The following is a 20,150-nucleotide window of genomic DNA, read 5'->3' as shown; positions in this document are numbered from 1 at the left end:
AGCTGCCTGTCATGTAGGTCAACTGCTTAGCCACAGTAGCCACAGTAGCCACAGTAGCCACAGTAGCCACAGTAGCCACAGTCTACCAGAAATACTCATCTTTGAAGGATCATGGGGCGGTGTATGAAATACAACGCAACCCTGAGGTATTGTATAACGCCCATAGGTAATATTATTGGTAATGATGGCTTAGCCGCTGCACCGCCTCGTAATCCACGTACTGACTGGGACGGAACCCCTGAATTTCACCCAAGTTTCGCGCTGAGCCGTGGCTCCTTCCATCATTGTCAGACGGCCCCGCCATTGAGACTGAGATTGCCAACGCCAGTCCTTCGTATATAAGACCACCTTACCTGCGCCTCGCCCTTTCATTTTCCTTGTTGTGTACTTGCAAGATCTCATCCATCGAAGACAAATTACTCACTATCTCACTCCCATCACAATGTCTGATCCATACAACAACCACTACAATCAATACGGTGCCCCGCAGCAAGGCCATGGCCAGCCCAGCGACGGATACTACGGAGGTCAACATAACTACAACCACCCTCCTCCACAAGGCCAGTATGGGCAGCCTCCGCAGCAACATGGGCACTATCCACCTGGAGTAAGTATTCTCTTTTGATCGAATCGTGTTTCCGAAACCTTTTATACGGTCAATGATTGGTTTTGTCGCGCCGTTACTTGAAGGCACCTTCATGAGCTAACTTTCCTGATTTGATAGCCTTCCCACGATCAGCAACAGCACCATCCTCAATATTCCGGTCCTCCCCCTTCATACGGCCAACATGACTACCCGCCTCAACATGGCGCTCCTCACCAGCATGGCGGGTACCCAGGTGATCAAAACTACGGGCAAGGCGCACCCATGAACTATCCGCCACACGACCGTGGTCACTCTCCCTATCCCCCACAGCAGCAACAACACAATCCCCAAGGTTCAAGCGCATCTTACTATGGCGCTCCTCACCCGGAACAACACTACCAGGGGGCGCATGCTCCTGTTCCCGTCGGACAGGAGGGCGAAAGGGGCCTGGGCTCGACCTTGCTTGGAGGTGCTGCTGGTGGGATTATAGGCAAAAAGCTCGGCGGTGGACTTCTAGGCGCCGCAGGAGGAGCACTAGCAGGCGCTGCTGGAATGAACATGGCCAGTAAGATGTAAGGCTCAGGACTTACTTTTATTGATTGTGATAGACTCTAACTATTTTCGAATAGGTCGAAGAAGCACAAGAAGGAGAAGAAGGAGAAGAAACATAAGGGCCACAGGCGTGGATCGAGTTCTAGCTCTTCCAGCTCGAGCTCCTCTGACTAGTTCCTTGAGTCACCCAAGCGCAAGTTCATTTTTGATCTTTGCCAAGCCTGTTCGCTGCAAGTTTAGCCACGACAGTTACGATGATACCCTGTTGTGCTCTATATGAAGAAAACAGTTGAAGATGGTGTTCCCTGGCGTTTCTGTATTCTTACATCCGTCTAGTTGACGGACTGTTGACAACTTATCGTTCATCAGAAATGTATATTTCCATTATTATCTTTGGTCTACCTTCGTAATCTGCGTGAGAAGCTGTTGGTCTCGGCCAGCTCTTACAAAAGTCCAGAGTGATAACATCGAGAATGCTCAGCGTACCAAGCATTCTCGTTGTCGCCACATCATAACCCCTGGACCGACTCGGTCCCGCTTCGGTAACTACAGCCCATTCCTGTGGAACGGCAGTAAAAGCGTCCCATTTAAGGGTCCAGAATGAGCGACGTCAATGGCTTTGTCGGCGGTAGAATCGGGAAATGTTCTAGAAGGCAGCTCCAAAGAAAAGTCGGGTGGCAAATCTGGAAGTTCATCTACGCTGTATGGTTGTAATCATTGGATAATCCCAGGAGTGTCACCCAAGAGACTGGTTACCACCGTTCATTATTGCGTTTCTTTCATTTCTGGATGTAGGATTACTAAGTCAAGACGTAATAAATGTGTAGGAGTGGTGGCGAGTGGACAGCTGACTGGTAATGCTCTGACTGACATGGGCGGATGACATGATATAAACTGAGTGGATATGATGGGTTTGGTTATTAGGGGATTTAGGAATGAATCATGTTACAGATAGTCATGATACCGAGGAACTGGGCGATGTCCTCGATGTCGAGCTTGACTGTGATTTAGGAGATACAAGGGTTTACTTCGGAAAAAAGGCCTTGGCTCTCTATGATTGACGAGCAAGGGCGAGAATCCGATCGGAAAAATTCATGGGACTGGCAACGGGGGAAGTAGAAAATTTTCCCAAAAATCATAACACACGGGACAACAATAACGAGACCAAAAAAATCCGGAAAAAAAGTTTGAATAGACTACTGAAATCTACCGAAGTGCGAAATGCCTATTATTATTGAAAAGAGGTTAAAGTTTTTGACCCACCGGCTTGCCACCATCTCCGGCTTTTTTCGCGGGGGATAAGGCAAAATCAGGGATCTCAATCCGGAGATTCTGATAGCGATAACGAGGCGCCGTGAAGGATCGAAAATATCGAATTCCGATGCTCGATAAGCAACGATAAAGCATAAGGATCGATTTTTGATATCCGAAGTACGTAGTGTTTTTCTGGTTCATTGGTTTCAAGCAATCGATTTTCAGGAGTCATCTGCGATGCAACCATGCTTTTTGGGAAGGGGGAAAAGGAGAGCACGTAGACCATAAAGTTCAACCTAGGAGCAGCCAGCCTGATAAATTGGTTGAGAGGTCTTACTGTGCTATGCTACATGCCAGATAACAGATTAAGCGGTGAGATTCGTCCTTTTCCTGGTCAGGGAAGAATGGCGGTGATGCTCATCCATGCCTCCTGTAAGCCATCGTTTCAGACGCTGGGAAATGAACGAGTAGTAAGTTGCTTCATATGAACAACGCTGAACCCTGGAGTATCTCTGAATACGTACAGAGTACTCTTGTCTCTTTTGTGCTTGTCCCCTTTGCTTGTAATCTCGGTTGCATTTTGACTTTCTGCCTTCTTTTCGACAAGACAGGGGTCGGTCCCCTTTCATATATTTTCCTCCGCGATCCTCTTAATGAAGGCAATGCGAAGAATTATACTAGCGTAGAATGTTGATTGCGCAGATAGTTCAGAAATAATAATGATAATCAAGCCTGCGTTCCTTGAATTTTCCAGCTCTACCGCCTTGTTATCGCAATCGTTCGCTTATCGTTATGTAGCCAGAAAGCCATGGCTTGGACGGAGTATCCACGGAGTACAACAAGAGAGTATCATCTTACTCTGCGGGAATGACCGGGAAGAGCGGATAAAGCGATCGAATGGAGAAGACTTTCCCAACTCTAAAAATAATCTTTGTTTGTCGTCGTCACTCCCAGACTTCCACATGTTTTTGGTACAAAGACCGAGCCCAAAGGCTAAGTAAGAATACGCTGCGCCACCAAGTCGAGGTACAGTAGAGAATGTTTGTGGCGACAGAAATAGCCCCAGCAGCTTCTGCAGCCCCAACACTTTCACGGAGACTAGTCAACTGCAGTGGACACAGACTATCCAAGTAGATGATTTACTGTTGCATCCCCGGATTCACACCTGTCAGGGACTTGACTTCTAGCCCAACAGCACAAATGCTGATCAAGGGATGCGCAACAGCCGGTTTTTCTGTGTATGCAATGCTCATTGCTGTCCATCCTCATCTTCAAGCCTCCTTAAGCCTGCTCACCTCGTTGTCAATTAAAGAATGGTACCTGTGCTATATTTAATTTCTGTCCGGGGTTTGTGCGAGTGTTGTACATAGATTCCATCAGCCTTGTAATAATCATTCATTAGAAAAGAAAGGGGCTGTTGCTCAATCTTCAAACTATGATTGGCTGGAAGTACCTCCATATTTCATAATTATTCGATCCATTCATTATTGAAGTTGCCTCCTAAGGCCAACTTTCAGTCCACTAATCTTATCGATTTCCCATTATCACACTACTGAAAGATCACAAAAGTCTCCAATGCTAATAGAACTTGAGCGAAGTTTTTCCATCGCGTCGAATAAAAAGCTGTAAACCTGTATTCGGTTTGTCCGATCCAAACTTGATGAGTGAGCCAAAAAAGAAAAAAGGAAAAGGTTCCAGTTAAAAATCATTCCATCAACTGGGTTCCTCTCCCTGTCGCCATCATGGTGGGTTGCTGGCCAATCAGCAGCAGCTAGATTAGCCCGTAGCAGACACAGACCCTATCGGGTTGGTTGCTTCGACAGCCATAGCGACTAGTGCAAATGCGGTCTTAGCGCGGGACAACGATGAAAAATTTTTATCTTTCCAATTTTTTTTTTTTTTTTTTTCGCTGCGCTGGAAGGTTGGGCGGCAAAAAAGAGGCCACAAACCGATAAATATCATCCCTCCCCATCCTCCTATTCCCCTCTTCCTTCTCACTCTGTCTCCCTCCTCATCCTTTCTTCTTCTGAAAAGAGGTCTAGTCCTCTCTTTACTTTTCATTTTCCTTTTTGTCTTCTGCATAGACAAAAGCATAGATTTTATCTAGAGCGTCTCTTGCGTCGTCCTTTACACAGACGCAGTTTTCGGGGCCGCCACCTCTTGATTGAGATACCCTAATAGAACGCTTTCGCCCGTTCTTACTTTAATTCTTTTCAACCTTTTTCGTCTTCACGATTTCGTCCAAGATGCCTGCTGTTGATGTTTCTTCTGTTCCTGCCGTCTCTGGCAAGGAGACTGCCCAGGCTGTCGCCGTTCTCGAGGACTTGATCAAGAACCTCACCATCTCGACAAGCGCTGACGAGGTTCACGCTGCCACTGGCAACCTCGCCACCTACTTCAGCGGTCCTATCCCTGAACAGACTCTGCCTCTCAAGTAAGTTTGACCGCATGGTTTCGAAAGTAACTGCATGTACTAACGTTCGCTTCACCCAGGGCTGTCGATGCATTCCGGAAGCAGCTCAACAACAAGAAGGATGCTACTGCCCGTGAGCGTGCTTGCGAGGCCATCCGCGCTATCGCCTCCCACCAGACCATCGCTCCCGGTGTTGAGCCCCACCTCGTCTCTCTTCTCGGCCCCGTCCTCGCCGCTGCCGGTGACAAGATGGCTGCCGTTCAGAAGGCTGCTCAGGCTGCCGCCCTCGCCATCGTTCAGGGTATCAACGCCAACGCTGTCAAGGCTGTAGTGCCGGTCATTCTGAACTCCCTCCAGAACGCCCAGAAGTGGCAGGAGAAGATGTGCGCTCTCGACTGCCTCAACTGCCTCGTCGAGTCCGCTCCTGCTCAGCTCTCCTTCCGTGTGCCTGAACTGATCCCCGCTGTCTCCGAGGCCATGTGGGACACCAAGGCCGATATCAAGAAGGCTGCCTACTCCACCATGGAGAAGGTTTGCGGTTTGATCGTCAACAAGGATATTGAGCGCTTCATTCCCGAGCTCATCAAGTGTATCGCCAAGCCCGAGAACGTTCCCGAGACTGTTCACTTGCTCGGTGCCACCACTTTCGTTTCCGATGTCACTGGCCCTACCCTCGCCATTATGGTCCCTCTGCTTGACCGTGGTCTTGTTGAGCGCGAGACTGCCATCAAGCGTAAGGCCGCCGTCATTGTCGACAACATGTGTAAGCTCGTGGAGGACCCCCAGATTGTCGCTCCCTTCTTGCCCAAGTTGATGCCCCGTCTCGAGAAGAACTTTGATACTCTTGCCGACCCTGAGGCCCGTGAGAAGACCAAGCAGGCCTTGGACACCCTCGTCCGTGTTGGTGATGTCAAGGATGGCAAGATCCCCGAGATCTCAAATGCCGGTGACGTTGAGACCGTTGCTGGTATCCTGAAGGATATTCTCTCCCCCAAGTACAAGGCCCAGATCGAGAAGTCTGAGGCCGTCATCAACTACGTCGGTGCCATTGCTGGTCAGCTCGTTGACGAGAAGGACGCCGAGGTCACCAGCTGGACCCAGAACGCTCTTCCTTACATCACCGCCATTGTTGGTGAGGAAGAAGCCAAGACCATTGCCGAGACTCTGCGCAAGCGTGCTTCTCCTGGCGCTGCCGAGGCTGATGCCGTTCTGTCCGACGAGGAGGAGGGTGAAGATCTCTGCAACTGCACCTTCTCTCTCGCCTATGGTGCCAAGATCCTGCTGAACCAGACCTCTCTCCGCCTGAAGCGTGGTCAGCGTTACGGTCTTCTCGGACCTAACGGTACCGGTAAGACTACTCTGATGCGTGCCATCAACAACGAGCAGCTTGAAGGTTTCCCCAAGAAGGACGAGGTCAAGACTGTCTACGTTGAGCACGACTTGGATGCCGCCGATACTGAGCAGACCGTCATTGGCTGGACCATGAAGAAGCTCCGTGAGGTCGGTATCGACATCGCCCAGTCCGACGTCGAAGCCAAGCTAGAGGAGTTCGGTTTCCTGCGTGAGCAGTTTGAAGGCCCCATCACCTCTTTGTCTGGTGGTTGGAAGATGAAGCTGGCTCTGGCCCGTGCCGTGTTCGAGAACCCCGACATTCTGCTCCTTGACGAGCCTACCAACCACTTGGACGTCAAGAACGTTGCCTGGTTGGAGAACTACCTTTGCACCTCTCCTTGCACTTCCATCATCGTCTCCCACGACAGCAAGTTCTTGGACAATGTTATCCAGCACGTCGTCCACTACGAGCGCTTCAAGCTCAAGCGTTACCGCGGTAACCTGAGCGAGTTCGTCAAGAAGGTTCCCAGCGCTCGTTCCTACTACGAGCTCAGCGCCTCCGACATGGAGTTCAAGTTCCCCGAGCCTGGTTTCCTCGAGGGTGTCAAGACCAAGGCCAAGGCCATCATCCGTGTCAGCAACATGTCCTTCCAGTACCCCGGAACTCCCAAGCCCCAGCTCACCGACATCTCCTTCCAAGTCTCTCTGGGCTCTCGTATTGCCGTCATCGGTCCCAACGGTGCTGGTAAATCCACCCTCGTCAACGTCCTGACTGGTGAGCTCATCCCCACCGGCGGTGATGTCTACCAGCACGAGAACATCCGTATCGCCTACATCAAGCAGCATGCTTTCGCTCACATCGATCACCACCTCGACAAGACTCCCTCCGAGTACATCCAGTGGCGTTTCCAGACCGGTGAGGACCGTGAGACCATGGACCGCGCCAACAAGATCGTCACCGAGGATGATGAGAAGGCCATGGACAAGATCTACAAGATCGAAGGTACCTTCCGTCGTGTCATCGGTATCCACGCTCGCCGTAAGTTCAAGAACAGCTACGAGTACGAATGCTCGTTCGCTCTTGGTGAGAACATCGGCATGAAGAGCGAGAAGTGGACTCCCATGATGAGCAATGACAACGCCTGGATTCCTCGTAGCGAGATTATCCAGTCCCACGCCAAGATGGTTGCCGAGGTTGACCAGAAGGAGGCCCTCGCCAGCGGTCAGTTCCGTCCCCTGGTCCGCAAGGAGGTTGAGGCCCACTGCGCCAACTTTGGTCTCGATGCCGAACTCGTTTCTCACTCCCGTATGCGCGGTCTCTCCGGTGGTCAGCGTGTCAAGGTCGTTCTCGCCGCTTGCTCGTGGCAGCGCCCTCACGTCATCGTCCTCGACGAGCCCACCAACTACCTCGACCGTGACTCTCTGGGTGCCCTGTCCAAGGCTCTCAAGTCTTTCGAGGGTGGTGTCGTTATCATTACCCACTCCCGTGAGTTTACTGAGAACCTGACCGAGGAAGTCTGGGCTGTCATGGACGGCAAGATGACTCCTTCGGGCCACAACTGGGTTCAGGGTCAAGGATCCGGTCCTCGTCTGACTGAGAAGGAGGGAGACGAAAGCATCACTGATGCGTTCGGCAACAAAAGTGTCGTTGAGAAGAAGAAGAAGCTTACTGCATCAGAGCTTCGAAAGAAGCGTAAAGAGCGCCTCGCTAGAAAAAAAAGAGGCGAAGAGGTTTTCTCTGACGAGGATGATATTTAAAATGGTTTCGCCGGTTTCTCTAGTTGCTTATAGATGTTATGATAGTATGAATTTGATCCACAGTTCATTTGACTAAAATGAAGCTATACAACTCCGCAGTAGTATATTACCGGTCACCTGACAGGCTAAACCATTTTAGTCTGCTCTTTCACATTGTCTCCCCAATATTTACCACTCTAAGAAGCAATAAGGTGTATCCAAGCAGTAAAAAGAAATATATTTTTAAGTATCGGTTTGGACAGACGACACAATATCCCTCAGCAAGCCAGTCCTACCATCCTCCAAGAGCCTTTTGCGGGGGCACTTCCAACTGTCGCTTCCGCTGCTCATATCCCCCCGCATTGCCATCACCGTCGGGGATCTTCCTTCTCATCTCGCTGTTGTCGGCCTCCTGGCTATATCTGATCGCTTACACTTCATGTGTCAACCCGGGTTTTGAGGTAGAGGAATTGGACGCAAAGATGTCAATTTCACCCCCCTGACTCTCTGAATAGCGGGAAAAGATTAGATAATGGAGCTTGTTGTCCACTGTGATAATCGCCCAGAAATCCGAGTGGACTAGGAAAAGGTAGCAGTTTTGGCGATGGGATGAGCAATGTCAATACAGCGTCGATGCCGGCCAGAGCCTTCCTGATGCCCTGCTGTCGACATTTATTGATTTTCTCTGTGGCTTAATTTAACAAAGCAGTATAGTTGGGGTAGCTCCAAAGATTATATGAACTAATAACTCTCCTGGGAATATAGAGTCTAAATGTCTGCACCAATCCAGTGCTTATAACCAAGTTAATAATGTCATTAGGCCGATATCATCGTCAGCAAATCATTGAATGTCAATAAGTTAAGGATGGGATGAAGAAGACGTACAGTTGTAGTTAGACTTTGGGCTCAATTGTAATGTTATCAACTGGCAGGTTGCTGTCAGACTCTCACTAGTAGAAATCCAGTAGAATCTGTAATGTGAGCATATATATAATTAGGACCGAGCATATAATAATGTTGAAGAGACAAGGAATAGTGGCTTAGACTAGTGGAGTAATCATACCTTGTGAAGCATATCATTTAACTCTGAAATCTCAATCATTTTCAAGAGAAACACATGCGAATAATATGCTTTCTGATTGAACAATTTGCCTTGACAGTGCTGTAAAGTGCATTATAAACCATTGGACAGAATGTAGCTGTATAACATAGGAAGAAGGGATAGAGATGAAATCATGATGCTATTCACAAAAGTTAAATTGTGGTCATCTGTTAGCCAAGGCCACATGACTATATGGTTCAAACCAGGCAGACTAGTGACGTGGAGGACTACTATTACATTAATAGCATGTCTGTTGACCTTCCATACTTGTAGTTAAACCGTCACCGGTCCTCGCGGCGACCTGACCACTGACAAATTCTTTTCAACCAGCACAACGCGAAGCAATCCAGCGCTCCCTCATGTTCAATATTGATCCAGATCCTCTCAACTCTTCCACCTGACAGTTGTTGAATCCAAGCCCGTTAGGTCTCGTCGTCGTGATCGAATTCTTTCTCGTGTTTGCATCCTCGGGTAAGGTTATGAATGGAGAATTCGACAAATCGACAGGACAGCCAAGTCTCCCGCGAAGCAAATCCTTTCCTATCACAACAGTCAACAAATAAGCGTGTTTGTTTGCCTCCCTGGTTCCCACTTACCGCTGGTTACCACCAGACTAACCAGCATAGTTAATTTCAACCTTCCGTCAACGACATCCATCCCTCATCCTTCGATCGCGCTTGCCGTGTCGCGTACGACACCGTCTGTCAGCACATAATAACAGGTGAAAGGTTCTAGAGATGCGTCAGCGTGGAGGATCTTTCCTTGAACGAGATTTTCTTGGGCACTTTCCGGTTCAGTCAAGTTCCGGTGTCCTTATAACTGGCTGATTCCAGTTTTTCGTGTCCTGTCATCTCTTTGATAATATCCATAAGCCTCTTCCCCTCTGTCGAGCGAGTTATCGAATAATCATGTCCCTACACACCCGCAGACTAGAAATGAATCTGAATTGTGATACAAGTGACTGATCCTGCTCATAGTAGTCATCACTTTTTGGTTGCTCATCTTGGTCTCACCTCTTTTGGCGATTAATACCGGACACCACGTGAAGGTGTGAGCATGTGGTCTCGGTAACCACATCGTCCGGCTACTGTATGGTCCCATACAGTACCAACTTGAGCGTCCAACTGCTGCAGGATCACCCAGATTGGAAGGGCTCCATGCACGTCCCGTGTAAACAACTCGAAATTCTGATCCCGAATTCCTAGCTGTGCCCTTGTTGGCGGCACCCTTTCCCCCAGGGTTCAAGTGTCGTCAACGGACATCTGCTCATTATGCTATATACAATGAGAACGAAATTTTAGTCACCTGCTAGACTAAACTGTTTTAGTCTGCTGCCCACATAAACCTTGATACAGAGTATGTACGGAGTAGCCTGTTCTATTACTCTGACACTTGGCCAGTGGCTTACCCCTGGCCAGGCCCTCCGAAGACGGAGTTGCTGCAGGAACTTGAGGAACTGAAAGCGATAAAGGACCAGCACCTGGAAAGAAAACGAGAGCTCGAGCACGTGATCTCGGGCTTGCAAGAGGAGTTGGAAGCGGCGGACGCCGCGTTCAGAGAGGCTAAGGTCAACATTTCGGAAGTCGTTCGCAAGTTAAATAAGCTGCCTAGAGAGTGAGGGACAACGACGTGTCCCGTAAAGGAGGCAGAACTTCGTCAATACGCATCTTTAAGGATCAAACCATTGGCACGGGGCTGGTCAATGTTCTGAGCGGAATGAAGAGTAGCTATGTTTACTACAAGTAGATGATGAATGAATGAGCCAAGTACTGGAATCAAATGCACTATCATGTTTTTGTCCATGTTGGCGCTTTGCTCGTCGAGGAGAAGTCCAACGACCTCCTAGTCTTCATTCCTAGGTGTGTGCAATCCTTCGCACCATATCCTTGTGTGAACACAGTACTGGTGTTCATTGTGGCAGAGCCTGCTCATTACTTTCTCATAACATTTCTTTTTAGTGATGTATACCGGCTTATAATCTTATAGGCTATGGGTTGATATTTTCTTTGATATCGTTTTCAGAAGGCTTCCAGGCGTCAACCTCAAAAGTTTTTTGGCTTCGGCGAAATCAACATTGTACCTTCTCGAACAATAACTTGCTAGCTTTGACAGTCTAGGCATTCTGTTAGACGCCTGCCTATTATTCGCACAAATCGACCGCTTCTGCCCATTAGGCAGGCTCTCTGTTGCTGAAAGGTCGTTAGAAGKGCCTGCAGACTCATGAAAGCGAGGTTATGCCGCCTCAATACAGGAAGAAGTATACTGGATATGCAGAACTTGAGACCTATGCGTGTTACTGGATTCAATGCCTGGATTAAGAAGAAGAAGGTAGAAACATTACTCACAAGAGACAGGAGGATTTCTCTGTGTCCCTTAAATGACTTCATGCCACAGCTTGCCGAACGCCCTCTTGTACGACCATAGGACAAGGCTGATGGGCCCACTTTGTGCTTTTTTGCTTCCGGCCTCAGGGCATTCTATAGATACAGTGACTTTCTAGCCCCTAAAGCATCACCTATCTAGACTTTAATGTTTCTGACTTGGGATAGGTAAGATGGAACACACCTTAGGTGTCCAGCTACTTCCTTACTAATTTAGTCTAGATGACTGACTCATGGCTTGGTTGTCAGTATGTCTTGCCTTACACCTCCTCCCATATCTCAGATCTATTGAACTATATTCACTAACTAGGTATCACATTCACTAACCTCATCAATGCTCACTGTGGTCAATGATATGTAGCACTTGAGGATAGTGAATTTCAACAATCTTCATTCACTGTAAGGATCTTAAACCAGTCATTCAACGGCAGATCGAACTGAGGCAGATAGAGATAAATACCATTGTCTCTCCCATGATTCTCCGCTCTCCATCTTCCTTTCTTTATATCCCTGGAGCCAGAGGGCCCTCACTCGATTAGAGTCGATTTGCAGGTTCATCTGCGGGACTCTCGCGATGACTTATACTTTCTTGACCGACCTGTATGGTCAAATAGGTGAGTTTCCTGTCCACTCTCCCGATGGTACCATGGATCTTCGGGTTTCATCACGTATGCAATTTTGGTCGATTGACTTGCTAACAATACGAGATACTAGAAGTAGTACCAATAGCAGCAACAACAGCCGCCTCCTGCCTTACAAAGCACATGGGCCGACTGTTGATTCTAGCCGAGCAAGAAAAGACGCAGAGAAGATGCCATCAGGCGAAGGGAGCGCCAAGACCTTTTGAGTGAGGTAAGTTTATAATACGATAATGGAAATGTCCGTGGCTAATATTATCTAGATGGCCGAGAGAGGTATCCTCGTGCCGGAGGAAATCCAGGCATGGCTGGAGGTCCCCAAGCTGCGGGGCGAACTCACACCGGCCCAGCGAGTGCTGGAGGGTGTATCAGTTGACTTTTTTGCCGAATTGAAACCCCGCGGAGTTCCATGCAAGTCCGACTCTGATTGAGAAGGACGCATGGTCCTTAGAGGTTTTGAGGCCCAGGAGGGGAGGGGCTGCGAATGGATGGGACGGTATATTTACAAATCCGTCTGTATTTGCCAACCTCTTCATGCTATGCGTGATCTTGAAATCACACTGAAGTCCTCCATCGATGTACCACAAGACTTCAGAGAAGCGGATGCTCGAGCAGGCAGCCGTACAGCTGCTAAGATGTGAGAGAACGCCTGATGGAATGCCTTTTGACACAGCAGAGTTCGTCAAAGCAGAACCTGTCGGATGTAAAAGAGCAGCTCATGGAGGCGACTAAATCACGCAACACGCCTCTGATTCCCACAACAAAGAGGAGTGAGCCAGCTATGGATATACATGGCCGATGCAACTCAGGATGTGACCAGTCCATTCACCTGAAAGAGGAGGCCAATGCAGCATTAGTTGCTGCAAAGATGATTTTGAGGAAGTAGACAAAGTATGTGAGAAGAGACCCAAGGCATGCAAGTTAGGTCGATAACTTGCTAACAGCATGAGCCACTAGACGCTGCTGCAAAAGCAGCATCACCAGTGTCAGTGGCCGCCCCCCTCGAAGCTCTGCAGCCATACTGGAGTGGCTTCAGAATACTACCGCCCTTCGTTCATCTACATCGTCAACCTTCAGTCAAGGGAAACCAGAAGACATCCCAAGAGAACACCTTACCGATTGTGACTAGGCAGCGTCGTTCAATCATGACCATGTCCAATCAACCAATCTTCTCTGGGAGACCAGGTGAAGACGTCGATCTTTACATTGACCAATGCCGGTATATGTGGGCCGGTATGCAGATGGACGCCGAAGAGAAGAAAGAGGCCATAGCAACGACCTTGTTTGTCGGCTTACGCGACGCCGCCTTAAGATTCGGACGAACCCTCCCTAAAGCAAAGATGTTGCTGTGGGTATATCTTGATATACTGCCTTACCGAGGATATGCGACTGATCTTAGTTGTAGCCTACCAAGAAGCAGAAACATGAAGAGGAGATCCGGCGCGATGAGCGCGCCAGGATCACTCGCGTGGTAAGTCTATATTGTCTATACACACATGTATATATCAGTAACTAATTGATATTATCTACTAGATTGAGGAGATGGGCCATGATGTCTCAGCATTGCCAGAGAGGTTCCAGAGAGGGCTGGGGGTGCCAAAGCTGCGGTCAAATTTAACACGCGCGCAGAAGCTCCGTGTTGAAGAGCTGGATGGTAAGTGGGCCGCAGCAAAGCAGGAGCGGGAGGCGGCGCACCAGAGGCGCAAAGAGGCCAAAGCAGCGTGGGAGGAGGCGGAGAGGGCATGGGTCGAGGCGGAAAAGCGGGTAAAGGCAGTGTCTGCTGAAAAGCTGCGGTCAAATTTAACACGCGCGCAGAAGCTCCGTGTCGAACAGCTGGATGGCGAGTGGGAAGCCGCGAAGCAGGAGCGGGATGAGGCCAACCAGAAGCGCAAGGCAGTAAAGGAGGCACTAGAGTCTGCGCAGAAGGCCTTTGATGAGGCGCACAAGGCCTGGCAGGACGCTGATGATGCCGTAAAGCTGCGACTGAAACCCACAAGGGCCCAGTGGCTCCAGGAAGAAACGAAGATGCGCCAGACGGAGACCAATGTAATAATACTAGCATTCTTGGTAGATACATGACTAACTGACTTATAGAGGCCTCGCCTGGAGAAGATGAAGTAAGAATAGAGGAAGGAGTACCTACAAGAGGTAAGTTCCCTTTTGAATATCAATGCATACATACATGTGTAGATATATACTTTGTACTGTATACTACAGGCATCATATGTCAAGATAGTACTAACTATAAGGTTATTATTAGCTCCGATCCCAACATTGGGTAGTTTCAGATCAGCCCGCTGGAGAGGATGAGGCGCTTGGCCAGGCCCTCTGGAAGACGGAGTTGCTGCAGGACCTTGAGGAACTGAAAGTGATAAAGGACCAGCATCTGGAAAGAAAAAGAGAGCTGGAGGCGAAGATCCATGGCTTTCCATAAGTCGAAGAGAGACATCGCGGAAACTGTTCGGAAGTTGAATAGGCTGTTAGAAGGGGTAAGTTCCCTTTTAAGTATCAATGCGTACATATATGTATAGATACATACTATGTACCCTATACTATATGCACTATATATCTTAAGATAGTACTAACTATAAGGTTATTATTAGCTCCGCGCCGATCACTGGGTTGTCTCTGACGATGAAGTTAGGGGCCTTGGCTAGGGGGATACCTTAACTAAGGGCTAGGCCCTCTGAAAGCAGGAGCTGCTACAAGAGCTCGAAGAGCGGAAGGCAGTGAAAAGCCAGCACCTTCAGCAAAAGAGGGAGCTACAGGACCAGATCAGCCAGCTAGAGGAGGAGATCCGCGGCCTCCAAGTGGAGGCGGATGTGGATGCAGCTTTCAGACAGATGAAGGCCGATATAAGTGACGTGACGGGGAAGGTGAATAGATATATAGGCAGGGATGGGGACAGAGTGGATATTGCTGATGAACAATGTACGGACTGACATCTAGACTTCACTCTACATCGCTCGAAGAGAACCTCGAAATGTGGAAAGCTGCCATCTCAGCAGGAACATCAAGAAAGGACGAGTGGACTCAGACTGCTATGCCAAAGAAACAGTCCATGAGCTAACTCTTCGGATTCCTCAATTATGAAATAAACTCGTCTCGTTCCCTGGATGAAGCTTGAGTCGTGCGTTGCAAACAATGAACGATTCACATTGGAGATCCAGGATCTGGGGGCTTCAAAGCTCATATCTCTCTGCCTTCTTTACCCTTTCGCTCAGGAGCAAAAGCAGCAGACAGCAACACTAGCAACAGAGAGCAGCAGCAACAACAAAACTAGGTATCACCTCAAGAAAGCCTCACATCAATTCAGGCTATCTTTGATCTCGGAACCGGCGTATAAACATATACTTCGACTCCTTTCGCGTATCCATCTGGAAACTCTCACACATACAACAATTATTAATATCTATGTTGAGAACATACTTTTCAGAAAATCTTCCGTGTGTAATCAACCAACTCGTGACTATCTTCCATTACAGAGATAAAAATGAGAGCAATTGGCCGTCGTGCACTCTGTACATTCCACCGGTTAATTCCAGCATGCACACAGCAGGGTACGCAACCTCTGAAGAAGCAATGACTCAACGGATAGCACAAGGGCTGTATGGATTTAGAATCCAACCAACGGCGATCATGCCTTGGACCCTTGTCTTTGTTGAAGCTTGGCTGCGTTGTACACGATGCATTTCGCGTGGTACAGACTACCACATCAAACTAAGTTAACGGGCACGAGACCTGGTCCCAAGGGACCTACGATGATGATTTGTTGGATTAAGGTGTATGATAGTAGTCATTTGGAAATGAGTGTAATGAGTTGCGTTGCCGCGTCAGTTGCCTGAGTCTATGTATGTTCTCTATTTAACATTACCAGGGAAATAAAACAAGTACGAGCAGTCTGGCCACGAAAACAAACTGGAAGGAGAAGAAAGTCAAAAAGTCGATGACAGCCACCTGTATGCCATGCAAAGAACCGCCCATCAACAGGAATCAAAAGTAAAAAGACAAAGACCGAAGCTTTTGTCGCTGAACCTGACACCGAGTACGGATGCAGTGCTGAAAGAACAGTTCATGAAACAGCAGGATCAGGTCGTAACTTTGCAGACGTTAAGTAAAGAGCTGAGGAGTTCGATCGTAATTGTGTGCTTTCATGATATCGAGTAGGACCGGTCAGAAGAGCCTCGCGCAGGGTGAGTATCACAATTGCGAGCCAATCGGATAAGAAGCAAACATCCGCGAAGAATAGTCAACTGATAGACTGAGAGCTTTGAGAATTGTGGTCTTGGACGGGTAAGCAACTGAGTCTCGTGCGAGTTGACTGCTTGAGGTGCCGCGAGGGTGGCCTAAGGATCCTATCAGCAAATTCCACAGACACTGGCTTGTTTGAATGAGAGCCTACCGGTGCAGTACGACGCCGTAGATATACCTAGTACCTAGGCTTTGGCGTTATGGCATGCGTTGCAGCGGCAGTGACCACATATCTTGCAACGCCAGATAGCCACAAACGGACCGGAGTTGCAATCTGAGCAGCGCCAGGTGAGGATATTGCCGTTGGTAGCTTGCACAATGGCAAAAACATGTCCCGAGCACTGGTTGGCCATGTTGGCGACTGTCAGAGGTTAGTATGCGAGCAGAGGAATGGTAGTCGTGCTTGCCTCCGCCACGTACTTATTGAGTTTACCACGGAACTGTCAAATAAGAAAATCTTATCGGGTCGAACCAGATCTCTGGGTCTCGAGAGACAACCTAAGGTTGTAAGGGCGATGGCTCCTTCTTTATCCGAATGGTTGGGAAACAATACCCGGGCTCTGGAGTCGAGATAAGGCAAGGGCGTATGCAACAATGCTCCAGGGTCCGGACAAGATGGTAGGGATGGAATCTGCAGGAGCCAAGACAAAAGATGTGTCGGTGTGTAAGGATCAAGTTATGTTTTGGATTGGTAAAAGAGACGGAATAAGGATTTGAGTGTCGCGTGTTATGAAGAGTTCGGTTGAAGCTGTAGACGGCCACTCCATAGTATATATAGGCGACGTTTCAATCTCAACCAGATCGTAGAAGCGTATGCTAGCGATGATCCGATGAACACATCACTCAAAAAGGCATCTTGTTTGTCTTTCCTCGGGAGATTGGAAGGATACGATTGTACAACGTTCTAACTACAGGGTCCAGGCCTGACACCGGCAGATGGCTTGACTGTGGCTGTAGGGAAGTTGCTTTTCGAAGAAAATGATGTTCTTTCACACAATGCATGCAGCCGACAATTGCGGAACTGACAATTACGTCTGTGGAGAGAAGATCCTGGATTCTTTGAGGAAGAGGAATGGACAATGGTGGAATGGAGCCTCAGAATCCCAGACGAATAAAGGGAAGAGGACAAAAAGTACTGCTCGAAATGCACGATGGGCGACACAACATGAGACAGAGATGAGATCTGAAGCAGAAGAAACAGAAGAGAAACAGGAACGACAGGGAGCGGACGGAAAGAAGAGGTTCGAAGATCCATGGAAAAGTGATGTATAGTCGGACAGTGGGCCATGGACCGTAGCAGCAGTGCTAGGGAGATGGGAACAACGTCAATAGTCGCAATCTTAACTTTAACAATAAGATGTTTAACAAATTATTGGATACTGAGCAGAATTAATGGTTTGTTCTAAGGTATTTTTTTCAGCATTATTGGGGACAATTCAATAGACCAAGATAGACGGGTCGCTCCACAGAGATATTAAGGTATCGAGGACTAATAGGAGTACTCGTAGCAGTGACTAGGAACTACTAGATAGACATTTCTTTCTGATTTGATATGTTTTTATTCCGTGCACTGTACTAGACATCCAAGAAGATTGTCCCTGAGCCAATTGGGAGATCGCCGTGTTTTGATTGGAGGTGGAAAAAGCACAGCCCTTCCCACTTTCCCAGCCAAATGGTGCAGGAGATTTGGCATGGACGATCTCACGATCTAGCAATCAGAAGTGCAGTTACGTTTTCCACGCAGTAGAGAGGTTACGGTCTAGAATAATAAATACTCATCATTGTTACATATTATCTATTGTTTGGAGGAAATGTGCATCTGATATCTCTTTTCTTTTTCTGCAACTGTGCGGTCATCTAGACGTTAACCAGGATCATGAAGATCAATCCTTAGACGTCAACCAGGATTATGAGGATCAATCCTTACACGTCAACCAGGATCATGAGGACCAACCCCAGATCCAAGGGCCTGGCATTCTGGATGTTGACAAATTCCAGCCTATAATTCTCTGATGGCAGATATATCATCATATGGTATGCACGGGTAATGTCATAACATCACAAATGATTCCATTATTTTCATACTTCTCTAGTGTGGCGCACCATCAAATGGATGAACTGGATTTTTTTGACAATAGAAATCTCAAATGGATTAAACAAACTTGATCATGAACACTATTGTGAAACCAAATCCCAGTCACTGTAGGACAATAACGAAGATCAAAACAAGGACAAGGACAAGGTTTATGGAAAGTGTTTCACCAATTCCATCATAATGCCTTGTGAGCCTATGCAATTGTTCGCTTTTTGAAGCTTTACCAGGACCTAGCTAGGCCGGAGCTCAGTTTTTGTTTTTTCGAAGTTACGACTAGTAGTAAGTGCCTGATGATTAATCTCAACCAACGGACCACTCAAGTACCTTAGTAGCATACTACCCTAGTTGACATGGTACTGCTGCGTACAGTAGTTATCCATCTGATCCACTTAAAGTAGGGGAATTGAGAGATGGCCGGAAAACAAACACGCATACTATTCATGCCACCCGCCAATGAATTTGGCGCGTCCTACCTACATATGCTAGGTGCTACTGTAGGTACTCTTCCAAATTATCATAAATCATCATTCCAGAGACTTCCCTACTTCGTACTTACACTATACTACTCCGTACATGAGATAAATGACCCTGGAAGAAGTAATCCCAATACTCTGGCAGATCTCGGCTGATGCTGGCTGATCGTGGCGTGCTTGTGCAGGGGGATCCACGGTCCCGCCAACCGGGTTCGCGGCTGGAGTGGCTTCTCGACCATGGTGCTTGAGCTTCAGCCCTCAAGCTCAAGGCTGTCCATAGTTTTATCAATGGTCAAGTTGAGTTGCTATGATATACACTGCGATAACCCAATAATTGATTCATGCTAGTTTGCTCTTTAAAAAGAATCCAGACGGTCGCCCATATTTATGGCTTTCCAGGGTGTATGCAACACGTAACGGTCCACTGACTTTCCACCAAACTCAAGACTTACACCGAATAGGTAAGTGGTTAGTCCTGGACTGAACCCAGGCGACTTCCGGAAACTGAAAAAGAGCGAGGGGAACAAAAGTTTCGGGCCCTCTTAGTGGTTCCCCGCTGGACTCCTCGCCAATTCGGGACACCTGCAGTGGGTCTAAACCCAATGCTCCATGGTGGAGGTTTACCTTAGTTTTCGAACTGACGGCACGCGGACTACCCTGTATGTTGAACTGCTAAGGTGTTGACTCGAGAGTCGAGACTGGGCTGGGTCCCAAGGAGCGCTAAGGTAAGAGGACAGGTATCCCGGAGACATGGCTGATGCCAGTTCCCTGTCAATCATCAATTCATAGTTGCTATTGGATTGTTGATTGTCGACTTAATGACACCGTCCAGGCTCAAGACAAGCATAGTACGTATTCACCTCAGGTATGTGCAGGAGGTATGATGAAATACTTAACCAACTGATTGGTCCTCAGATACGATAGCAGACCAAGCAATTCATGTCATTGTCCACCGTGTCCTGAATACGATCTGGAGAGCAAAAAGCCTGGATTCCCTGAAAAGTCCAAAAATCCACAGGAGAACTTTGTGATCTACCGGATGTGCTTCCCCGGTGTACTAAGTCCCAGCCAACTCGAACTGATCCGAGACTGCTCAGTTCTCACTTCTCAGTCTCACCCCTTGCTCATTTTGCCAGCCCTAGACTCGAAATTAAAAAGTCCTTTCCGGCTCCGATGACGCATGGTACTTTGAGCGCGGTCTTGACAAGTCGACATATCACATTTCATACAGAGTGTGCGTCTCGCCCTGGCCATGAGTCCATGGCTCCGTAGGGAAATCCGTACTTGGGACCCCACTTTAAACACACTACGTACTAGTTGGAAATGTACTTTTGTG

The 20,150-nt window shown here is 48.1% G+C and overlaps 3 protein-coding genes across 3 annotated transcripts; all 3 read left to right on the top strand.

The window, feature by feature from the left end:
* Positions 1 to 442: 442 nt before the first annotated feature.
* Aspvir_008009 (putative glutamine-serine rich protein MS8) lies at positions 443 to 1,312 on the top strand (the record flags this gene model as incomplete). Its single annotated transcript, XM_043271185.1, has 3 exons — positions 443 to 607; positions 725 to 1,158; positions 1,216 to 1,312. The coding sequence occupies 3 exons, from the start codon at positions 443 to 445 to the stop codon at positions 1,310 to 1,312; spliced, it is 696 nt and encodes a 231-aa protein (XP_043127120.1).
* Positions 1,313 to 4,638: 3,326 nt separating this feature from the next.
* Positions 4,639 to 7,895, top strand: Aspvir_008008 (putative translation elongation factor eEF-3; the record flags this gene model as incomplete). The annotated part of the gene is made up of 2 exons (XM_043271184.1): positions 4,639 to 4,826; positions 4,886 to 7,895. 2 exons carry the CDS (start codon positions 4,639 to 4,641, stop codon positions 7,893 to 7,895), a joined length of 3,198 nt encoding a protein of 1,065 aa, XP_043127119.1.
* A 5,245-nt stretch (positions 7,896 to 13,140) lies between these two features.
* Positions 13,141 to 14,429, top strand: Aspvir_008007 (uncharacterized protein; the record flags this gene model as incomplete). Its single annotated transcript, XM_043271183.1, has 5 exons — positions 13,141 to 13,347; positions 13,401 to 13,466; positions 13,529 to 14,041; positions 14,123 to 14,143; positions 14,256 to 14,429. 5 exons carry the CDS (start codon positions 13,141 to 13,143, stop codon positions 14,427 to 14,429), a joined length of 981 nt encoding a protein of 326 aa, XP_043127118.1.
* Positions 14,430 to 20,150: the final 5,721 nt, after the last annotated feature.

The sequence above is a fragment of the Aspergillus viridinutans genome (genome assembly GCF_018404265.1).
Source record: "Aspergillus viridinutans IFM 47045 DNA, scaffold_6, whole genome shotgun sequence".
Classification (NCBI taxonomy): Eukaryota; Fungi; Ascomycota; class Eurotiomycetes; order Eurotiales; family Aspergillaceae; genus Aspergillus; species Aspergillus viridinutans.
Note: the sequence above shows the minus strand (reverse complement) of the source record. Positions and strands in the feature narration are given on the sequence as shown.